The sequence below is a fragment of the Gorilla gorilla genome, chromosome 12 (genome assembly GCF_029281585.2).
Source record: "Gorilla gorilla gorilla isolate KB3781 chromosome 12, NHGRI_mGorGor1-v2.1_pri, whole genome shotgun sequence".
Classification (NCBI taxonomy): Eukaryota; Metazoa; Chordata; class Mammalia; order Primates; family Hominidae; genus Gorilla; species Gorilla gorilla.
The window spans coordinates 110,776,595-110,793,077 of record NC_073236.2 but is presented as its reverse complement, the minus strand read 5'-3'; the positions used below and the strand labels follow the sequence as shown (position 1 = coordinate 110,793,077).

General features: G+C 36.2%; 1 protein-coding gene across 5 annotated transcripts in view; it reads left to right on the top strand.

The window, feature by feature from the left end:
- CLIP4 (CAP-Gly domain containing linker protein family member 4) overlaps positions 1-16,483 on the top strand; it is a 118,500-nt gene that overhangs the window by 54,959 nt on the left and 47,058 nt on the right. For all 5 annotated transcript variants that reach the window (XM_063695976.1, XM_019021236.4, XM_063695975.1 and 2 more), the window contains 5 exons: positions 244-391; positions 10,128-10,267; positions 11,022-11,115; positions 12,519-12,680; positions 14,416-14,534. In XM_063695976.1, the coding sequence (XP_063552046.1) occupies positions 259-391; positions 10,128-10,267; positions 11,022-11,115; positions 12,519-12,680; positions 14,416-14,534 (648 nt within the window). In that variant the 5' untranslated portion in view covers positions 244-258. The remainder of the gene's footprint in view (positions 1-243; positions 392-10,127; positions 10,268-11,021; positions 11,116-12,518; positions 12,681-14,415; positions 14,535-16,483) is intronic.

Here is a 16,483-nt window from a genome sequence, read left to right as displayed (position 1 = left end):
TCCTTTTGAGCTTTGTCCAGAGAGATTACACGTGCTACCGACTGGTATAAGAGGTGGTGTGAAGCAATATATGCCTTTTAACAACAGTTTTGCCAAAAGGAATTTTTTCCCTTTCATAAAAGATCCTTACTGAAAATGTCAGCAGATTTGACGTCAAATAACTTTTAGGCAGTTATTGAAGGCAGTCATTCTAAGTTGCATACAAATAAAGTAGAAACACTTTTTTTTTCTTTCTTATTATAGGTGGCTTTCTAGAAGATGACCATAGAGGACCTTCCAGATTTTCCATTAGAAGGAAATCCTTTGTTTGGAAGATACCCATTTATATTTTCTGCTTCTGATACCCCAGTTATCTTTTCCATTTCTGCAGCACCAATGCCTTCGGACTGTGGTATGTGAAGTAGCTGTGCTTATTTTCTGTGAACTGGTAACTTGACTTCTCTGTTACGCCTTTTTTGCCCTCATAGTCTTTCTTAGAACCATTTTTATGGTTTTCATAAAATTGCTAAAGTTTTCCTTTTTCAAAAATACAATTGCTTATTGCTTTTTCTGCTTCTTAAGCTAAATGCTTTATTTCTGCTGTCAGCATTTATATTATGTTAAAATGTTCATTTTAAGCATCATGATGGATTTAGAGGACTTTATTTTTAGAAAGCAATGGTGCTTAGATATCTAGCATTCTTCTGCTATTGATGTATTTATTTTGGTTAAATATACTGACTTGCTAAAAAAGCCATGTACTTAGGCAAAGAGGGTAAGAGACCCTTCCCTGGAATGTGAAATGAGATTGGTTAATGTTTAAATTGGTCCATTTACATCTCCTCTGTAAAATGTTAATTTAGAAGCATTCCACTTCTCATCTATTTAGGCTTATTTCTCCAGAACAATAATAAAAGAGAACCAGGAGATAAATTTGATAGAATTGTTAAATTTCCAATTTAGAGTTTTTCAAGTAAAATGTTGGTTCACCATTTCAAATTGTTTTTGGAGGTAGAGATCATACAATTTTTACATATTAGTATATATTAGTAGATATAAAGTTATTGGACTGAGAATTTGTCTTTTTAGTCATATTCGTTGTAGTATAGTAATTCCTCATCTCCAAGTTTCTTTTTTTTTTTGGTATTCAGATTCTTTAGCAGCTTACCTAGACCAGTCGTCAGAAGTATTATATAAAACCTGTGCCTTGATCTTGGGAGTTATCTGCAGGTTTTGCAATAATCAACTGGGCTTATTTTCAGATGTAACAAAATCAGTTATGCAGGGGAAACCTTGAACCTTGTGCATTGTACCTTAGGTATGATACTTGTCTCACTCCATCTTGACTTCTAATTGTCTTATTTTCTTTCCTATATTGTAGCGCTTTGGGATGGAGAACAATCATTTTATTTTTGTTTATCTCAAAAAGGCTAATAAAGTCATTTGTTATTAGTTGCTCAATGATTGTTGAATAAATACATTGAATGAAAGGTAATAATGGATATTGACATTTTGCATAACTGGAATTAAACGTTGAAACCCCGTCTCTACTAAAAATACAAAAATTAGCCAGGCATGGTGGTGTGCGCCTATATTGTCAGCTACTCAGGAGGCTGAGGCAGGAGAATCACTTGAACCAGGAGGCAGAGGTTGCAGTGAGCTGAGATCGCACCACTGCACTCCAGCCTGGCCCACAGAGTGAGACTTTGTCTCAAAAAAAAAAAAAAAAAAGCATTGTAGTCTTGGAATTATAGGTTTTTGTAGACTCTTATGAACCTTTCCCCGCTCACCTCCCTGTGTAGACATCATATTTTCAGGATCTCTGTCAGATAACCATTTAACCTCTTGCATGTCTTCAATAGTGGGAAACTAACAAAATAGTTAATTTTATTGTTAAAAAGCTTTAGTTGTAATAAAATTGTTTTCGTATGTTGACTCAAAATTGGTCTCCCTGAAATTTTGGCCAAGTGTTTCTAGTTTGATACATGGCACAAATTCCTTTATAGGATAGCCTTTAAGTATCTGCAGATAGTTTGAACATTTTAACTTAGCCTGAACCTCCTTAGGCTACACATTTCTGGTTCCTTCACCAGTTTCTCATTGTCAGGATTTCTAGACCCTTTTCGTCATAGTTGCTTTCTTGGTACACTGTGGTCAGTCTCCCCTTGAAAAGCGGCATATATAATTGCATTTATTGAGCAAGTATTTATTGAGGGCCTCTTGTGTGCTAGGGACTGTCCTGGATGCTGGAGATATCAGTGACCAAGACAGGTCTTCTATAGGGAAGACCAGTAAACAAACAAATGAATAGACAAAGCAAAAATAGGTCATAATGAATTCTGTGGAAGAAAGAAACAGGGTGCTGTGATAGAGAACAATGGGGGCAAGGCAGCTGCTTTAGATGGGGTGGTCATTCGGAGAATCAGAAGAGGCTGGCTGTGAGAAGAGCCTGGGAAGAAGTGTTCCAGGAAGAAAAACAGAAAACTAAAGGCACAGTGTTGAGGGAAGACCTTGGTATATCCTAAGAATTAATGGAAGGTCTTTGTGGCTGAGAAGCAAAGTGATTGATGGCAGAGTGGGAGGAGACGGAATTGGAGAGTAAGACACCGGCCAGGTCATGCGGGGTCATGTAGGCCGCCATAGTGAATTTTTATGTAATACCAACTAATGAGTATAAAACCAAGAAACAAAAAGAAACCAGTCCACAGAAACCAGAGTTGAGGCATGTGACTCAGTGTTGACTCTCAAGGTGATTACCCTGTGAAACTATGTACTGTTCTTGCATAACAATTTTTGGAATCTTTTGCTTTGAAATGCCTTCAGAATCAGTTCATGCAGAATACACATTATATACATTATAAATACCAAAATACCTTATTATATATTTTGCTTAAACATTGAATTATCTGTTAAATTTAAATAATATAAAAAAATCTCATTTACCCATGTAGTTACCATTTCTAGTGCTCTTCATTCCTTTGTGAGTGTAGGTCCAGATTTCCATCTGATACCATTTCCTTCCACCTGAAGCACTTCCTGTAATGTTTCTTATGGTGCTGGTCTGCCAGTGATGAATTCTTTCAGCTGTTTTATGTCTGAAAACATCTTTATTTACCTTATTTTTTTGAAAAATGTGTTCGCTGGGTTTAGAATTATAGGTTGGTAGTTTTCTTTCAGTACTTGAAAGATCTTGCTCTGCCTTCTTCCCATTTGCATTGTTTCTGCTGTCATTTTTGTTTCTCTAGATGTAACGTCTTTTTTTTTTGCTGCTTTAAAGAGTTTTTATTTTGAGCAATTTTACTATTATGTGCTTAGGTATTGTTTTCTGTATGTTCTTGTGCTTGGGTTTGGTTGAGCTGCTTGGATCTGTGAGTTTCAGTTTTCATTAAGTTTGGGAAATCATTTAAAAAAATTTTTTGTCTGCTTCTCCCCCTTTTCAGATACTGTAATTGCATGTATATTATAGACTGCTTGAAGTTGTCCCATAACTCACTGATTTATTTTATATTTAAACATTTTTTCTCTTTATTTTGGATAGTTTATATTACTGCATCTTCAAGTTCATTAATCTTTGCTTCTGCAGTGTCTAATTAATTAGCTGCTGATTTTGTCCAGTGCAGTTTTCATTTCAGATGAAGTTTTCATCTCTAAAGTTTGCTTTGGCTCTTTTTTATGCCCAAGTCTCTTCTCCACCTTTGAACATTTGGAATAGAGTTATAATGACTGTTTTAATGTCCTTCTCTATTAATTATAATATCCATGTCAACTCTAGGTCTATTATTCCCCTGATTATGGGTCATGTTTTCCTCTTTCTTTGCTTGCCTGATAATCTTTAATTGGATGCCAGACATTGTGAATTTTACCTTGTTAGATGCTGGATATTTTTGTATTCCTGTAAGTATTCTTGAACTTTGTTCTGGGATACAGTTTAGTTACTTGGAAATAGTTGGACCCTTTGAGGTCCTACTTTTCTGATTTGTTAGGTGGGTCTGGAGCCATTCTTGGCCTGGGGCTAATTATTCCCTACTACTGAGAATTCCACTCCAGGGGCCCTCAACCACCTGGCTACGGACTGGTACTGGTCCCCCTACCCCGGCCCCTGGTGCCAGAAAGATTGGGGACTGCTGTTCTACTCAATGCTGTGTGAATTATGAGGATTCTTTTTCAATCTTCCTTGTGAGAATAGGCACTAATCCCTGTAGTCTTTATGGATGGTTCTTTCCCTTACTTCAAGTATTTCCTCACAAGCATATGATGAATAGTTGAGGAGGACCCTGCACAGGTCTCTGGGTTTCTCTTGGAGTGTGTGCATCCATCTCTGCTGTATTCTGCCCTGTGACCCCTGGCCACCTCAAGTTCCCCAGACTCTTAGCTCTGTCTCCTCAACTCAGTGAGTCCAGACTCTTAGCTCTGTCTCTTCAACTCAGCGAGTCCAGACTCTTACTTAGCTCTGTCTCCTCAACTCAGTGAGTCTGCTGGGCTTTTTCTTGGTTCCCCCTGCCCCACCCCTGAACTATGCTCCTGGAGACTCCCTCAAGGCAGTTACCTGGGGCATGTGTAGGACTTTTCTCATTTGTATTCCATTCCTCAGAGATCACTGTCTTTCGCTGTCTAACGTCCTGTGTCTTGAAAACCATTGTTCTTCCCTCTGGTGTTGTGGTTGTTTCAGATGGAAGGGCGAATTTGGCCCTCATTATTCCATCTTGACTTAAAGTAGACATCACCTCCATTTTCTCCCCTCACCCCACTTTCTTTTGATTAAAAGCTATTTTTTAGGCCGGGCTTGGTAGCTCACACTTGTAATCCCAGCACTTTGGGAGGCTGAGGCAGGTGGATCACCTGAGGTTAGGAGTTCAAGACCAGCCTGACCAACATGGTGAAACCCTGTCTCTACTAAAAATACAAAAATTAGCCGTGTGTAGTGGCGTGCGCCTGTGGTCCCAGCTACTTGGGAGGCTGAGGCAGAGGAGAATCGCTTAAACCAGGGAGGCAGAGGTTGCAGTGAGCTGAGATCACTGAGATCGGCCACTGCACTCCAGCCTGGGTGAGAGAGTGAGACTCTGTCCCTACAAAAAATAAAAAAATAAAAACTATTTTTCATTTAATCTCAAAAGCTTGCAACAGCATAAAAAATACTTTATTTTCCTTTATGGAAGTTGAAAATTCAAATGTAGTTAGATATGTTAATATATTATTGCATTGTAGCTTAGAGGTTATGTTCTCATTCTGGGTTATTCTGGCATTAATCCTGACTCAATCACTTTCCAGTTGTGTGATTTTGGGCAAATTGTTTATATTATCTATCCCTTTGTTTCTTCTTCTATAAAATGAGAATAACAATAGTGCCTACCTCATATGGTAGTTATGAGGATTAAATAAATTAATATGCACAAAGTTCATAGAACAGTCCCTGGCATTTACAAGGCACTTAATAAGTCTAACTTATTGTTATTTAAATGAGCCCTCTGGAGGGCAGGGCATTAAGAAGATTCCCAGATTTGCTCTTGGAGCATCTTGAGATGCTGAAATGAGGATGGCAGTTTCTACCGATGGACTTTCCTGGTTTGCAGTTTGAATGTCTTGGTTGATGTCATCAGATGTTTTGGTGAATTCTCTAAGTGGCCCCCACAGAAACAGGCACAAAGGTTCCTTACATGAGCCATGATGGCGATTTGTCTAAAGTTTACATCAAATCATCCAGTAGGGGTTGGGGAAAAGGACAGTTTTAAGAATTTGGAAATATTAGTTTGGAGGGTTGTAACCAGATATCGGAGGAAACTAGAGGAATTCAGGATCCAGTGCAGTTTATAGGTGGACAATGCCTCAAAGACAATAAACAGGACTAGAATCTGATAATGGGCGTACTTAGAGTTTTCTATGGAAACACAATTTTTCTCTCTACAATTCCCATTTCTACCAAAGATAATCACAGGCTAATTTGTTTGCAAAATAAGTTTTGTCTCATTAAGCTGGCCTGATTATATATGTAAGTGCAGCAAGAATAGTGAATATGTACACATTCTCAAGTATGCCATTCCAGTCAGAGGTTTGATAATATCTAAGGGGCTTTATTGGTTTTGTAAAGTCAATCTGAATTCCTTAAAACTGTCTGGTAATAAGGAATCTGAAATTAGACTTTAAAAAGCCTTTTCAGTCTAAGAAGCCAAGCAGAGGACTTGCCCAATTGTGTCCTGTTACAGGGGAAACAAACTTTCATTGAACTTATGTAAATATTTATATTGCCATGAAAATAAAGAATACTCAATAAGTTTCTGAATTTTGGAGGGGTTGGGGTAGGGAGAAAAGAAAATGTGTTTCATTTTTGTTTACAAAAGTATTCTTCACCAAATTGCTGTAAGTTGTAGGTCTTAAGGGAAAAGAGAAAAGGCATTCTTTAACTCTAGAAAACAAACATTAAAGAACCCGCAATATTTCAAAGACATAAAAATTATAATCACCCTCATCAGTTCATTCAGTCCCCTGTAATTCTTGTTCTGCTTGATTTTGGGTTAGCAGCCTCATGAATCCATTGGTTTTCCATTAGAGTGCTGGAAATCCTTACCCAGTCCAATGCTGTGATCTTAAAGTTACCAGAAACCTGTACTTGTCAGAGTCTTTTCTGTAAATCTTCCTGCAATTTTGTATCACAGATGCTTGCAAAAGCTTTCAGGGAAATATCAGAGTAAAAAATCACTGTCTGTAGATGGCAAAAGATTTAAAATGTCCATAGTTACAGATTTGATGACAGTTCATTTTAATGCAATTGACAAGGAAATTTGGTTATTTATTTTATAACATTTGAAGATAATAACTGGAATTATGACTGATAAAATTATACCAGAACATATCCAATTTCTAGGAATTTCATACAATTTCTAAAACACTTACATTAATAATATAGTCATACAAAAATAACATAAGGTTAAGCATCACCTTTGACAATGCTTCTCATGCAGTGTAATAGATCAAATAAGCCTAGTTAGTTTCACATATCAAATAAGCCTAGTTAGTTTCACATTTGTTCGACAATGCTTCCCATGCAAAGATGCTTAATTAGTTTAATGTCTGTGTGTGTTTTTTTTTTTTTTTTAAAGAAATAGAACAAGATTTTCTAGGGGCCGTTGAAAAATCCCAGAGTTAGTCTAAGGTCAGAAAAGACTTCATTCAGAATTTGATTTTTGAGACGTTTATAAAAAGAATACCCAAAAGATTCAAGATTCAAAGCACTTGATTAAACAGGGTTACAGGTATTTAGTTATCCATTTAACCAAAGTGACAAAGATTTCAAAGGCAAATACAGAGAAAGCCATGTAGTTGTTAAAAAAAAAAAAAAAAAAGACCAAAACCCCTTGACTTTTTGAGAGAGAAACTTAATCAAAGACAGCACGAAGCACAGGAAATTATCTTGACAAAATACAGAATCTTTGCTTTCTAGGCAGACCATTCAAAAGTTAAAGAAAAACCTTTCACAATCTCCCATCAAGAGCAGGCCCATACTCCAAGAAAGTTTAGTCATTTTAACAGGAGCTGAAATGCTAGTTATGCATTATTTTGATATGAATGATAATAGATTCATTCAATTTTAGCCAGCTTAATCGCACAAGATTCTCTCTCCCTCTTCTCAACTTCCTATAGCCATTTTGTTTTTTTTCCTTCATTTTCTTTTTCAGCAAAAAACATATCTTCCTACTTCACATTTTTTCTTGACTGTCACGCTAGCATTCTGTAGATTGAGAAATCTATGTAAATACACCATAATTTCTAGAAGCACGTTTCCTTATATTATAATTTTTCAGTGTAGCACAGGACATGTTTACTAACACACCCAGGTATCTTTAGTTTCTCTGTCCAAAAGTAGATAAACTTATGTTCAGCAATTAATGTTTCAGTATTTATCTTATGTGGACTTACATTGATTTAATTCACTTGTTTTGAACAATTATGCTTGGATTACTTACGGAAATTTCATGAGACATTAAATAGCTAAGCATCATCTTGTTTTTCTTGCTGAGAAATTTTGTAACATAGAGATGGCAGAAGCTTATTTGTAATTCACTTGTCTAACATGAGCTTATTTGACTAGTAGACCTACATGGAATCAAAGTTGTACGTCTCCCTTATGTCTAATGCTGACAACTCTGAAGGCATATTGGTTTTTTAAACTAAACCAACAATGTTTTTGTTTATTGAAAATTACCCAAGTCACACGAACTTGAAAAGCATTTGGATTAGTTCCTATTTTTCTGAGAGTTTTCAGGAATACTTAATTTATATAAGCACTTGTTTTTACTTATGTCTATTGAACATACATAGCTATAAGATCTCTGTGTCTGTATGTTTGTGTATACAGACAGACACAGAGATCTTATAGCTTTCATTTCCAAATTTTAGCCATGTGTCAATTAAAATAATACAAAGCTTATTGGTTTATAAAAGAAGCTGGATCCAAATTGTACCTCTGAGAGATTGAACAAGTCAAGGTTACCTGCTCAGATGGCTACAGCTTTTTACTGAAGTTTTTTTTTTTATTTGAGTGCTGTAGGGATGCTTTTAGAGAAGCTATTTTTGAGTCATTTTGTGTTCAGAAGCTTCTGCATACAAATCAAAGAATGCGTTCCATTGTCTCCGAAAGGCTTAGGATACTCTTTCTTCAAGGGCACTCTCAAAGGCAGACTGACTATCTTACCTAAATTAAAGGTTCTCCGAAGTGGTAACTGAAATTGCAAATTATTCTTTGTAAAGTTCACCTATTTTTTTCTTGTGAACTTTGTAAAGTTCACAAGATTCTGATCCACAGTGTTTTTGGACCCCATCTTTGCATTAGATTATCTGAAGGGTCTTAACTATTAAGGATTCTTTTTTCAGCAACTGCTCTGGAACACAGGGAATCATGTGTTTCACCCTTCCCCCTTTTGAACAGAATAGGTTGACTTCCTGAGAAGTTTCAGCAAAGGTTGTTCAGCATAATTGGAGAGTTCTGCACAGAAGGAGGAGAGCTCAGATTCAAAAGAGACTTACTCTAGAACTCCATGGCTGGGTGAGAGAGCAGCCAGTGCTGTGGCCCTGGGTACCAGCACCTAGTTACTGGCCTTGGGGCTTCACAGGGGTCTTCTTCTGATCCTGCTTCTGACATCAAAAACTGTCAAAAGAAAATTCAGGGTGCTTTTTTTAATATAAATATTAAGTGAGTAAAAAACTGCAAACAGGGAGACTTCCGAATCAAAAGTGGTAAGAAGCTTGTCTCACGAAGGTTATAGTAAGGTTTATAAAGCCTAGAAAAGGAAATTCATATAGCTTAATTCTCATTGGTTAGAATGAGTGGGTTAGTTTAGTCATTACTGATTTGCTGCAATGTGCTGAGTCATGCTGACCAAGAAATGAAGGTCAAGCTTCATGTGCAGTTTAAGTAGGTGTTTTGGAGAATAGGTCCTTACAGGTTTTCCTGAGCTGGGGGTGGGACTTTGGCTCAGAGGCCAAGGTTTGTCTTGCCTTCTATTTTGATTTTTGCCTAACAGGACCATTTTGTTGTCTAAGATTACGAATGTTATCTCATTTCAGTTCAGTCTTTCTGATTCTCTTTTGATGGACTGCTGCTCTGCTTGTATATGTGTCTTTAGTTTGGTGCCTCTCATCTTTTAGTTATGCTGACTCTAGAAGTAAGAACTATGTGTACATAGTATAATTTTGGAAAATATATAAATGCAAAGAAGAAAGCAAAAACAAAAAAACCTCAGTGAGTCCCACTACTTATGCATGCTGTTACAATCCGAGCTCAATGGTGAGTTACCTCAGCAAGTAGAATAATAGAGGAAAGAAGATAGACTTTGGAGACAGACCTGGTTTTCTACCCCAGATTTGCCACTTACTAGCTGTGCGATGTTGAGCTGGTATTATTTAGTCTGAGCTTTGCTTTCCTCATGTGCAAAATGAGAATAATACCTGCCAGGTAAGGTGTTGGTGAGGATTTTTAAAGTATTTAGTAAGTGCTCAGCAAATGTTCATAATATTTTCCTTATTTAGATACTTCTGCTTTTTTTTTAGCATCTAAAATATTTGTATCATTTGAACCTTGGTTTTATTGTTTATTATTTTCGATATATTTATTTGAAACTTCTGGTAAATTTAATTTGCATCTTTTTTTATTTCAGAATTTTCTTTCTTTGATCCTAATGATGCATCATGCCAGGAAATTCTTTTTGATCCCAAAACTTCAGTTTCAGAATTATTTGCCATTTTGAGACAGTGGGTTCCTCAGGTCCAACAAAACATTGACATTATTGGAAATGAGGTAAGGAATTCTTACATTTTAAGTTTTGCATTGTTAGGATTGTTAATGGTACAGACTTTTTCCCCATCTGAAAGGAAGATGGTAATAAAGGAGAAACCCTTTAAAGGTTCTGATATTTATTTGTATTTCCAGGATTTTCATGGGGCAGTGAGTTAATACTATACATTCTTCTGAGTATTTCTTCATGCTCTGTACTTCTGACATTTGTAGACTCCTGGCGGGTGCAGGGAGGGGCATTTTTCATATTTCCTTCTTTTTGAAAATTAATTTTGTAAACTTTTATGCATTTCATAAAGGGATTTGATTACCATCATGTTCTATTTACACTTTTGGTTGGTTTGGTAAATATATAGGCTTGAATGTAGTCTTTAAGAATATTAGGTTTTTTGAGAGAGGGTTCCTTGACCAGTATGTTGCTGTGTTGTAGGAAGAGAGTGCTTATACTTTTTCCAAATATCATTACACGCATAGAAATAAAATTTTGCTAATTTTTGAGAGGAACATATTTGGAGTGCCAGATTACCTTTGGAATAATCTTTAAGAATTTCCTTCAGCCTGCTGACAAGTTCAGTTTTCATTATTGTTGTTGAGTACAGATTTAAAAATTTACCCTTAAGATATGCTCTTACTGTCTATACATTTTACTGAGAAGTAATTCAGATACGATAGACTAACTTGGTTCCTCAGCATTGGTTTGAAAGCAGTAGGTACCTCAGTAGTTAGGTTGTAACCATATTTTCCTTGACTGCTTCAGATTCTTAAGAGAGGTTGCAATGTGAATGATAGAGACGGATTGACAGATATGACTCTTTTACATTATACCTGCAAATCTGGAGCTCATGGTATTGGTAAGTGTGTGGTAAATCTATCAGTTGCTTGTGTCATCTGCACTTGTGCTTAGATAATCTATATTTATGCCCATATATTGTCTGGGGGAAGGCACCCAGCTGATGATGATAATATTGCCTGAAGAGCTGAGGATTCAGTTAGGTCCTTCCAAAAACCATATTCCCTTTAATCAAGGAGGTCTTTATACCCTCCTGATACCTCTTAACTTTTCGGGATCAGGTCTCATGCCTGATTGCATAATAGATGAGAGTAACTACTAACACCCTAAAATCTTTCTGAGGGTTTATAACAAGCTTTGACAGTCCAAGGTCAGTCTTTGCATACTGATCCCTAATCTTAAGACCCCAGTCTTGAGACCTAAGGTCTGTTCCTACATATGTAACATATGTGCATATTTTCCAAAATTGTTATTCTCTTGTGCTTTTTGTCATTGTATAAACCTGCATCTCTTACTTAACTATATATTGTGATTGTCTCTCCTTGTTTCAGTAGTCTGATGTGGTGGTGCTGAAGCTACTGGTGGTGATGGACTCCTTTTTCCCCTCACAACCCATCATGAACTGATACTTTCACAAAATAAAATAAAAATGAATTTATAATACAAAATAAAATAAAACCATAAAATATAAGCCCAAATATTTTTCAAATGGCTTAAAACTGGCCAGGCATGATGATTTACACCTGTAATCCCAACACTTTGGGAGGCCCAGGCAGGAGGATTGCTTGAGGCCAAGAGTTTGAGACCAGCCTGGGCAACATAGTGAGACCTTGTCTCTACAAAAAATTAAAAAATTAGCCAACCATGGTGGTGCATGCCTAGAGTTTCAGCTGCTTGCGAGGCCGAGGTGGGAGGATCGTGTAAGCCCAGTAGTTTAGGGTTGGCGTGAGCTGTGATTGTATCACTACACTGCAGTCTGGGTGACAGAGCAAGACTCTGTCTTTAAAAAAGAGGAAAGAATAAAAGGCATAAGACTACATTTTAGTTAACATAATGAGAAGACATATTAAATAGGGAAAAGCAATAAAAGGTACACACAGATTGCAATTTGAGACTGCCAGTGGTCCACGGAACACGTTTGGGGGAGCACTGATCTGCTGTGTTGTTGTTGATGGCTTCATAGCATTCTATGTGTGTCTCAATTTATTTAACCAATTTCTTATACTTTTTGGATTTTTTAGAATTAATAATAAGAGTGCAGTGAAGAGCATCTTTGCAGCCAAGTGTTTATCTGTATCCCTGAGTATGATTATTTTCTTAGGATCAGTTCTTGCAAGTGAAATTTTTGAAGTGTGTCTATACAGTGCACTGTTTGCTTTGGCTTTTTAAATGAGGCAATTGGTAGCCATCCATTGGAACTTAAAATTTGTACTAAAGGAAAGTAATTTAGAAAATCTTCTTTAGGTGATGTGGAAACAGCTGTAAAATTTGCAACTCAGCTTATTGACCTGGGAGCAGACATTAGTTTGCGGAGTCGCTGGACAAACATGAATGCTTTGCATTATGCTGCTTATTTTGATGTCCCTGAACTTATAAGAGTGATTTTGAAAACATCGAAACCAAAAGGCAAGTATTATAAGATCACCTTTAGATATTATTAACTGAACACTTTAGTGGTGGCATAAAAATTATAATTCAAGGATATTTTTTCCTTCTAATCCATCTTGTTTCATATGCCTTTCTACTCCATTTTATTTCTGAGATAGTTTAAAATTTCTTTATTGAGTATTAATTACTATCTTTTCTACAAAAGGATTAGTACAGAGAGATACAAAATGAAAGAGTGTTCTCTGGGCTTTCATATCTCTATAAGTTCTCCAGTATAACACGGATGTTTTATATAATTGATTCTACATGGTTTATGATTCTTTTGCCTTGCTTGGGTAGCCAGAAATAGAATAATAAGGTCTTCAGAGATTGGAATAATAAATAATATTTATTTTAGATGGCATTTGGTTCTGAAATTATATAATTCAACTTAAGGAATAATATTTCAGTTTTTTTTCCCTGTTTTGATGGTGATATCCTGAAATTGAAGATCTGAATGTCTAAGTCACAGTCCTGGTATTTTGATTTTTCTCTCTGGTTCTCTTGGGGGCCAATTTTCTTTTCTTTCTCTTTTAGAAAAATATGAGAGCAAGCAAATAGTATTAACGTTAAGTTAAAGAAAGTGTACAATATTTTCCCCATTGTAGGAACATGCTTTAGAGATTCAATAGATAAATTTCCCAGAATGTTCATTTCTAACCTCCAATCTGCATAATTGTCCATTTTCTCTTTAAAATTCTACCTTTTCGATTTCTAAGTGATGTTGGGAAGAAAGCCTCTGTCTACACCACTGTGTCTTTAATAATTCAAGAGAGTTTGTCTAGTATATCTGGGTGGTTTGCAGTTGTAGGAAGGGTATGTGGGTGTGGTGTGGTTTAGTTGAGGGTAGGATTTGCAGAACCAGAGGTATATTTAAACCCTTGTTATCGAAAATACTCAAGATGGGATTCCCAAATCTGGAGGATTTCCTGTATTTAAGTATAACATATGATGCTATGTTAAAAGTTATTAACATGTCCTTAGAGTTGCAAGATTGCTTTTCTCATTATGAAATTCAAATTCATTTGTTCAGTAGAGTATTATGAATCAATTTATAGGTAAGCATTTCTATGCTTAATTAGACTTTAACTACTTTGAAAATTCTGCTTTGTTTTACCTACCAGGTATTGGCCGTTTTTTTTCTGTAAAGGGCCAGCTACTAAATACTTTAGACTTTTTGGACCATATGGTCTCTGATGAAACTACTCAGTTCCATAGTTGTAGCAGGGAAGTAGCCACAGAGGATATGTAAATGAATGAGTGTGCCTGTGTTCTAATAAAACTTCATAAAAACAGGTGGGCTGGATTTGGCCTCTGAGTCATAGGTTGCTGACCCCTGACCTAAACTCTACTACCGTACCTCACTGTAGTTGTCGTGGCAAATATGCAACAGACTTAATGGGAGATTGTGATAAGCTGTTACTTTTACAGATATGAATTATTGCCATTAATTGTTTTAAAATATGTTTTAGTTTGAAAATCCAAGATAATATCACTCCATCTTATAATGAATTTTATTGTACTAATAATCAACTGCTTATTTTAACTAGATTGTAATATAAAGATTTTGTTCTGTTGTGAAATCATGCCTCTAGTGGGTTGATTTAAGTCTTATAAATGATATAAGTCCCTCCTCCCAAAGCCTTGTCTTCTTTTAAATTATGATAGCTAAGTTTAAACTTTTAGTTAATATACTTGTGATGTTTAATTGCAGATGTGGATGCCACTTGCAGTGATTTTAATTTTGGAACAGCTTTGCATATTGCAGCATACAACTTGTGTGCAGGTGCTGTGAAGTGCCTCTTGGAGCAGGGAGCAAATCCTGCATTTAGGGTAAGAGGTTAAATTAAAAGTGAAAAATATTAAAAGAATTAAGAAATCTTACTTTCTGGTAAAATGTTGAATCTGAATGTTATTAATAGAAGAACTCTTACATGAGCAAGTAATTTATATCTTTGTGCCACATGTAAAGAGTGATGATGATCTTTATTGTAAATAAATTTAAGACATAATGATAAATTTCCTTTTATATTGATGAGTCCCATTCAGGAAAGTAAAGTCTTCCTTTAAGTGTCATAATCTTTAAGTATCTTTCGTTTAGGAGTTTGATGTATTTATGAAAAGTCAGCTGTTAAGTAGCAATACATATATTACAGTTATATTTTTCTGTTAAATCATATTCTAAATTTTTTGGAAAGAAAATTCATTTCGGAAAGTTAAATACCCATTTAAGGATGAAGTAAGCCTTTGAAAATGAAATGTTTAAAGGAAAGGTGTATTTTTTAATAGTAAAATTTCACTAATTTACAGTTAGACAGGATTGAATTTCATAGTCTTCAGATCATTTGTTGTTTTTTTTTTTTTCAGAAAGTGTTCTGTTTTCACTTTCTTGATATTAATAACAATAACTCACTCTGGCAGGTATTTTTAATCGTGTTATACTTTCCCTTGAAGGGATGTGTGTGAGCGGCAGATAGTGTGCAGTATTCAAAAACACCTGTCTTCCCTTCTCTTTCCTATTTTTCCCATTTTCCCTACTTCTTTGCCAGTTTTCTTTCTGTTTAACCCCCTCGATTACCCCCCAACTTTTAATTTCTTCTCTTCCTCCCTCCCTCCCTTCTGACTATATTGGTTATTGGGCACTGGGAGAATACTACAATAATGTAGATAAAGCCCTTGCCCTCAAAAAGAATGTCTTGCAGAGGGGAGGTGGGACAGGGAAGCAGTCAGTTTTACTGCAGTGTGCTAATTCAGTGTGACATGATGGGGCGGGGGTGGCAGAGGGCCATGGGGTCATCTTCCCAAGGCTTCAACAGGGGTAACATCTAAAGTGCTTACATAGGCAAGAATTAAACAGGTACTGAAGAGAGGGTGAGGAAAGCATCTTAGGCAGAGAGAGTAAGTAGCATGCAAGAAGCCTGGGAGATGATCATTCAGTCCAGCTGGAGTGTGAAGGGGGGAGGCGTTTGCTTTTGTTGTTACAGCTGTTGACAAAGCCCCATTAGTGGGGACAATGTTCTGAATTTGTTAGGATGCCATGAGATACGTTATTGAGCTAAATTACCAATTTAGGCCAGAAGCAGATTAATAGGTTGCCATATTTTGAAAATAACTACTTTAAAAAAAAAAGGTAAACATATGGGTCAGCAGTAGCCCTCAGACCGTACTTTGATAGCCACCATCTTATTTTTTAATTTTTATTTTAAATATTAGATTCAGGGAGTATATGTACAGGTTTGTGAAATAGGTTATATTGCCTGGTGCTGAGGTTTGGGCTTCTGTTGATGTCGTCACCCAAACAGTGAACATAATACCCAATAGGTAGTTTTTCAGCCCTTGCCCTAGCCCTTCCCCACCTCCTTCCCTCCCACACTCCCTCCCGTCTTTAGGGGTCCCAGTGTCTGTTGTTCCCATCTTTATGTCTGTGTGTACCCAGTGTTCAGCTCCCACTAATAAGTGAGAACATGCATTATTTGGTTTTCTGTTTCTGCATTAATTTTCTTAGGATAATGGCCTCTAGTTGCATCCATGTTGTTGCAAAGGGCACAATTTAATTATTTAAATGACTATGTAGTATGCCGTATATGTACCGCATTTTCTTTTTCCAGTCCACTATTGATGAGCACCTAGGTTGATTCCATGGCTTTGCTATTATTAATCGTGCTGTGAAACACATATGAGTGCAGTGTCTTTTTGGTAAAATAATTTATTTTCCTTTGGGTGTGTACAGTAATGAAATTGCTAGGTCAAATGGTAATTCTGTTTTTAGTTTTTTGAGAAAT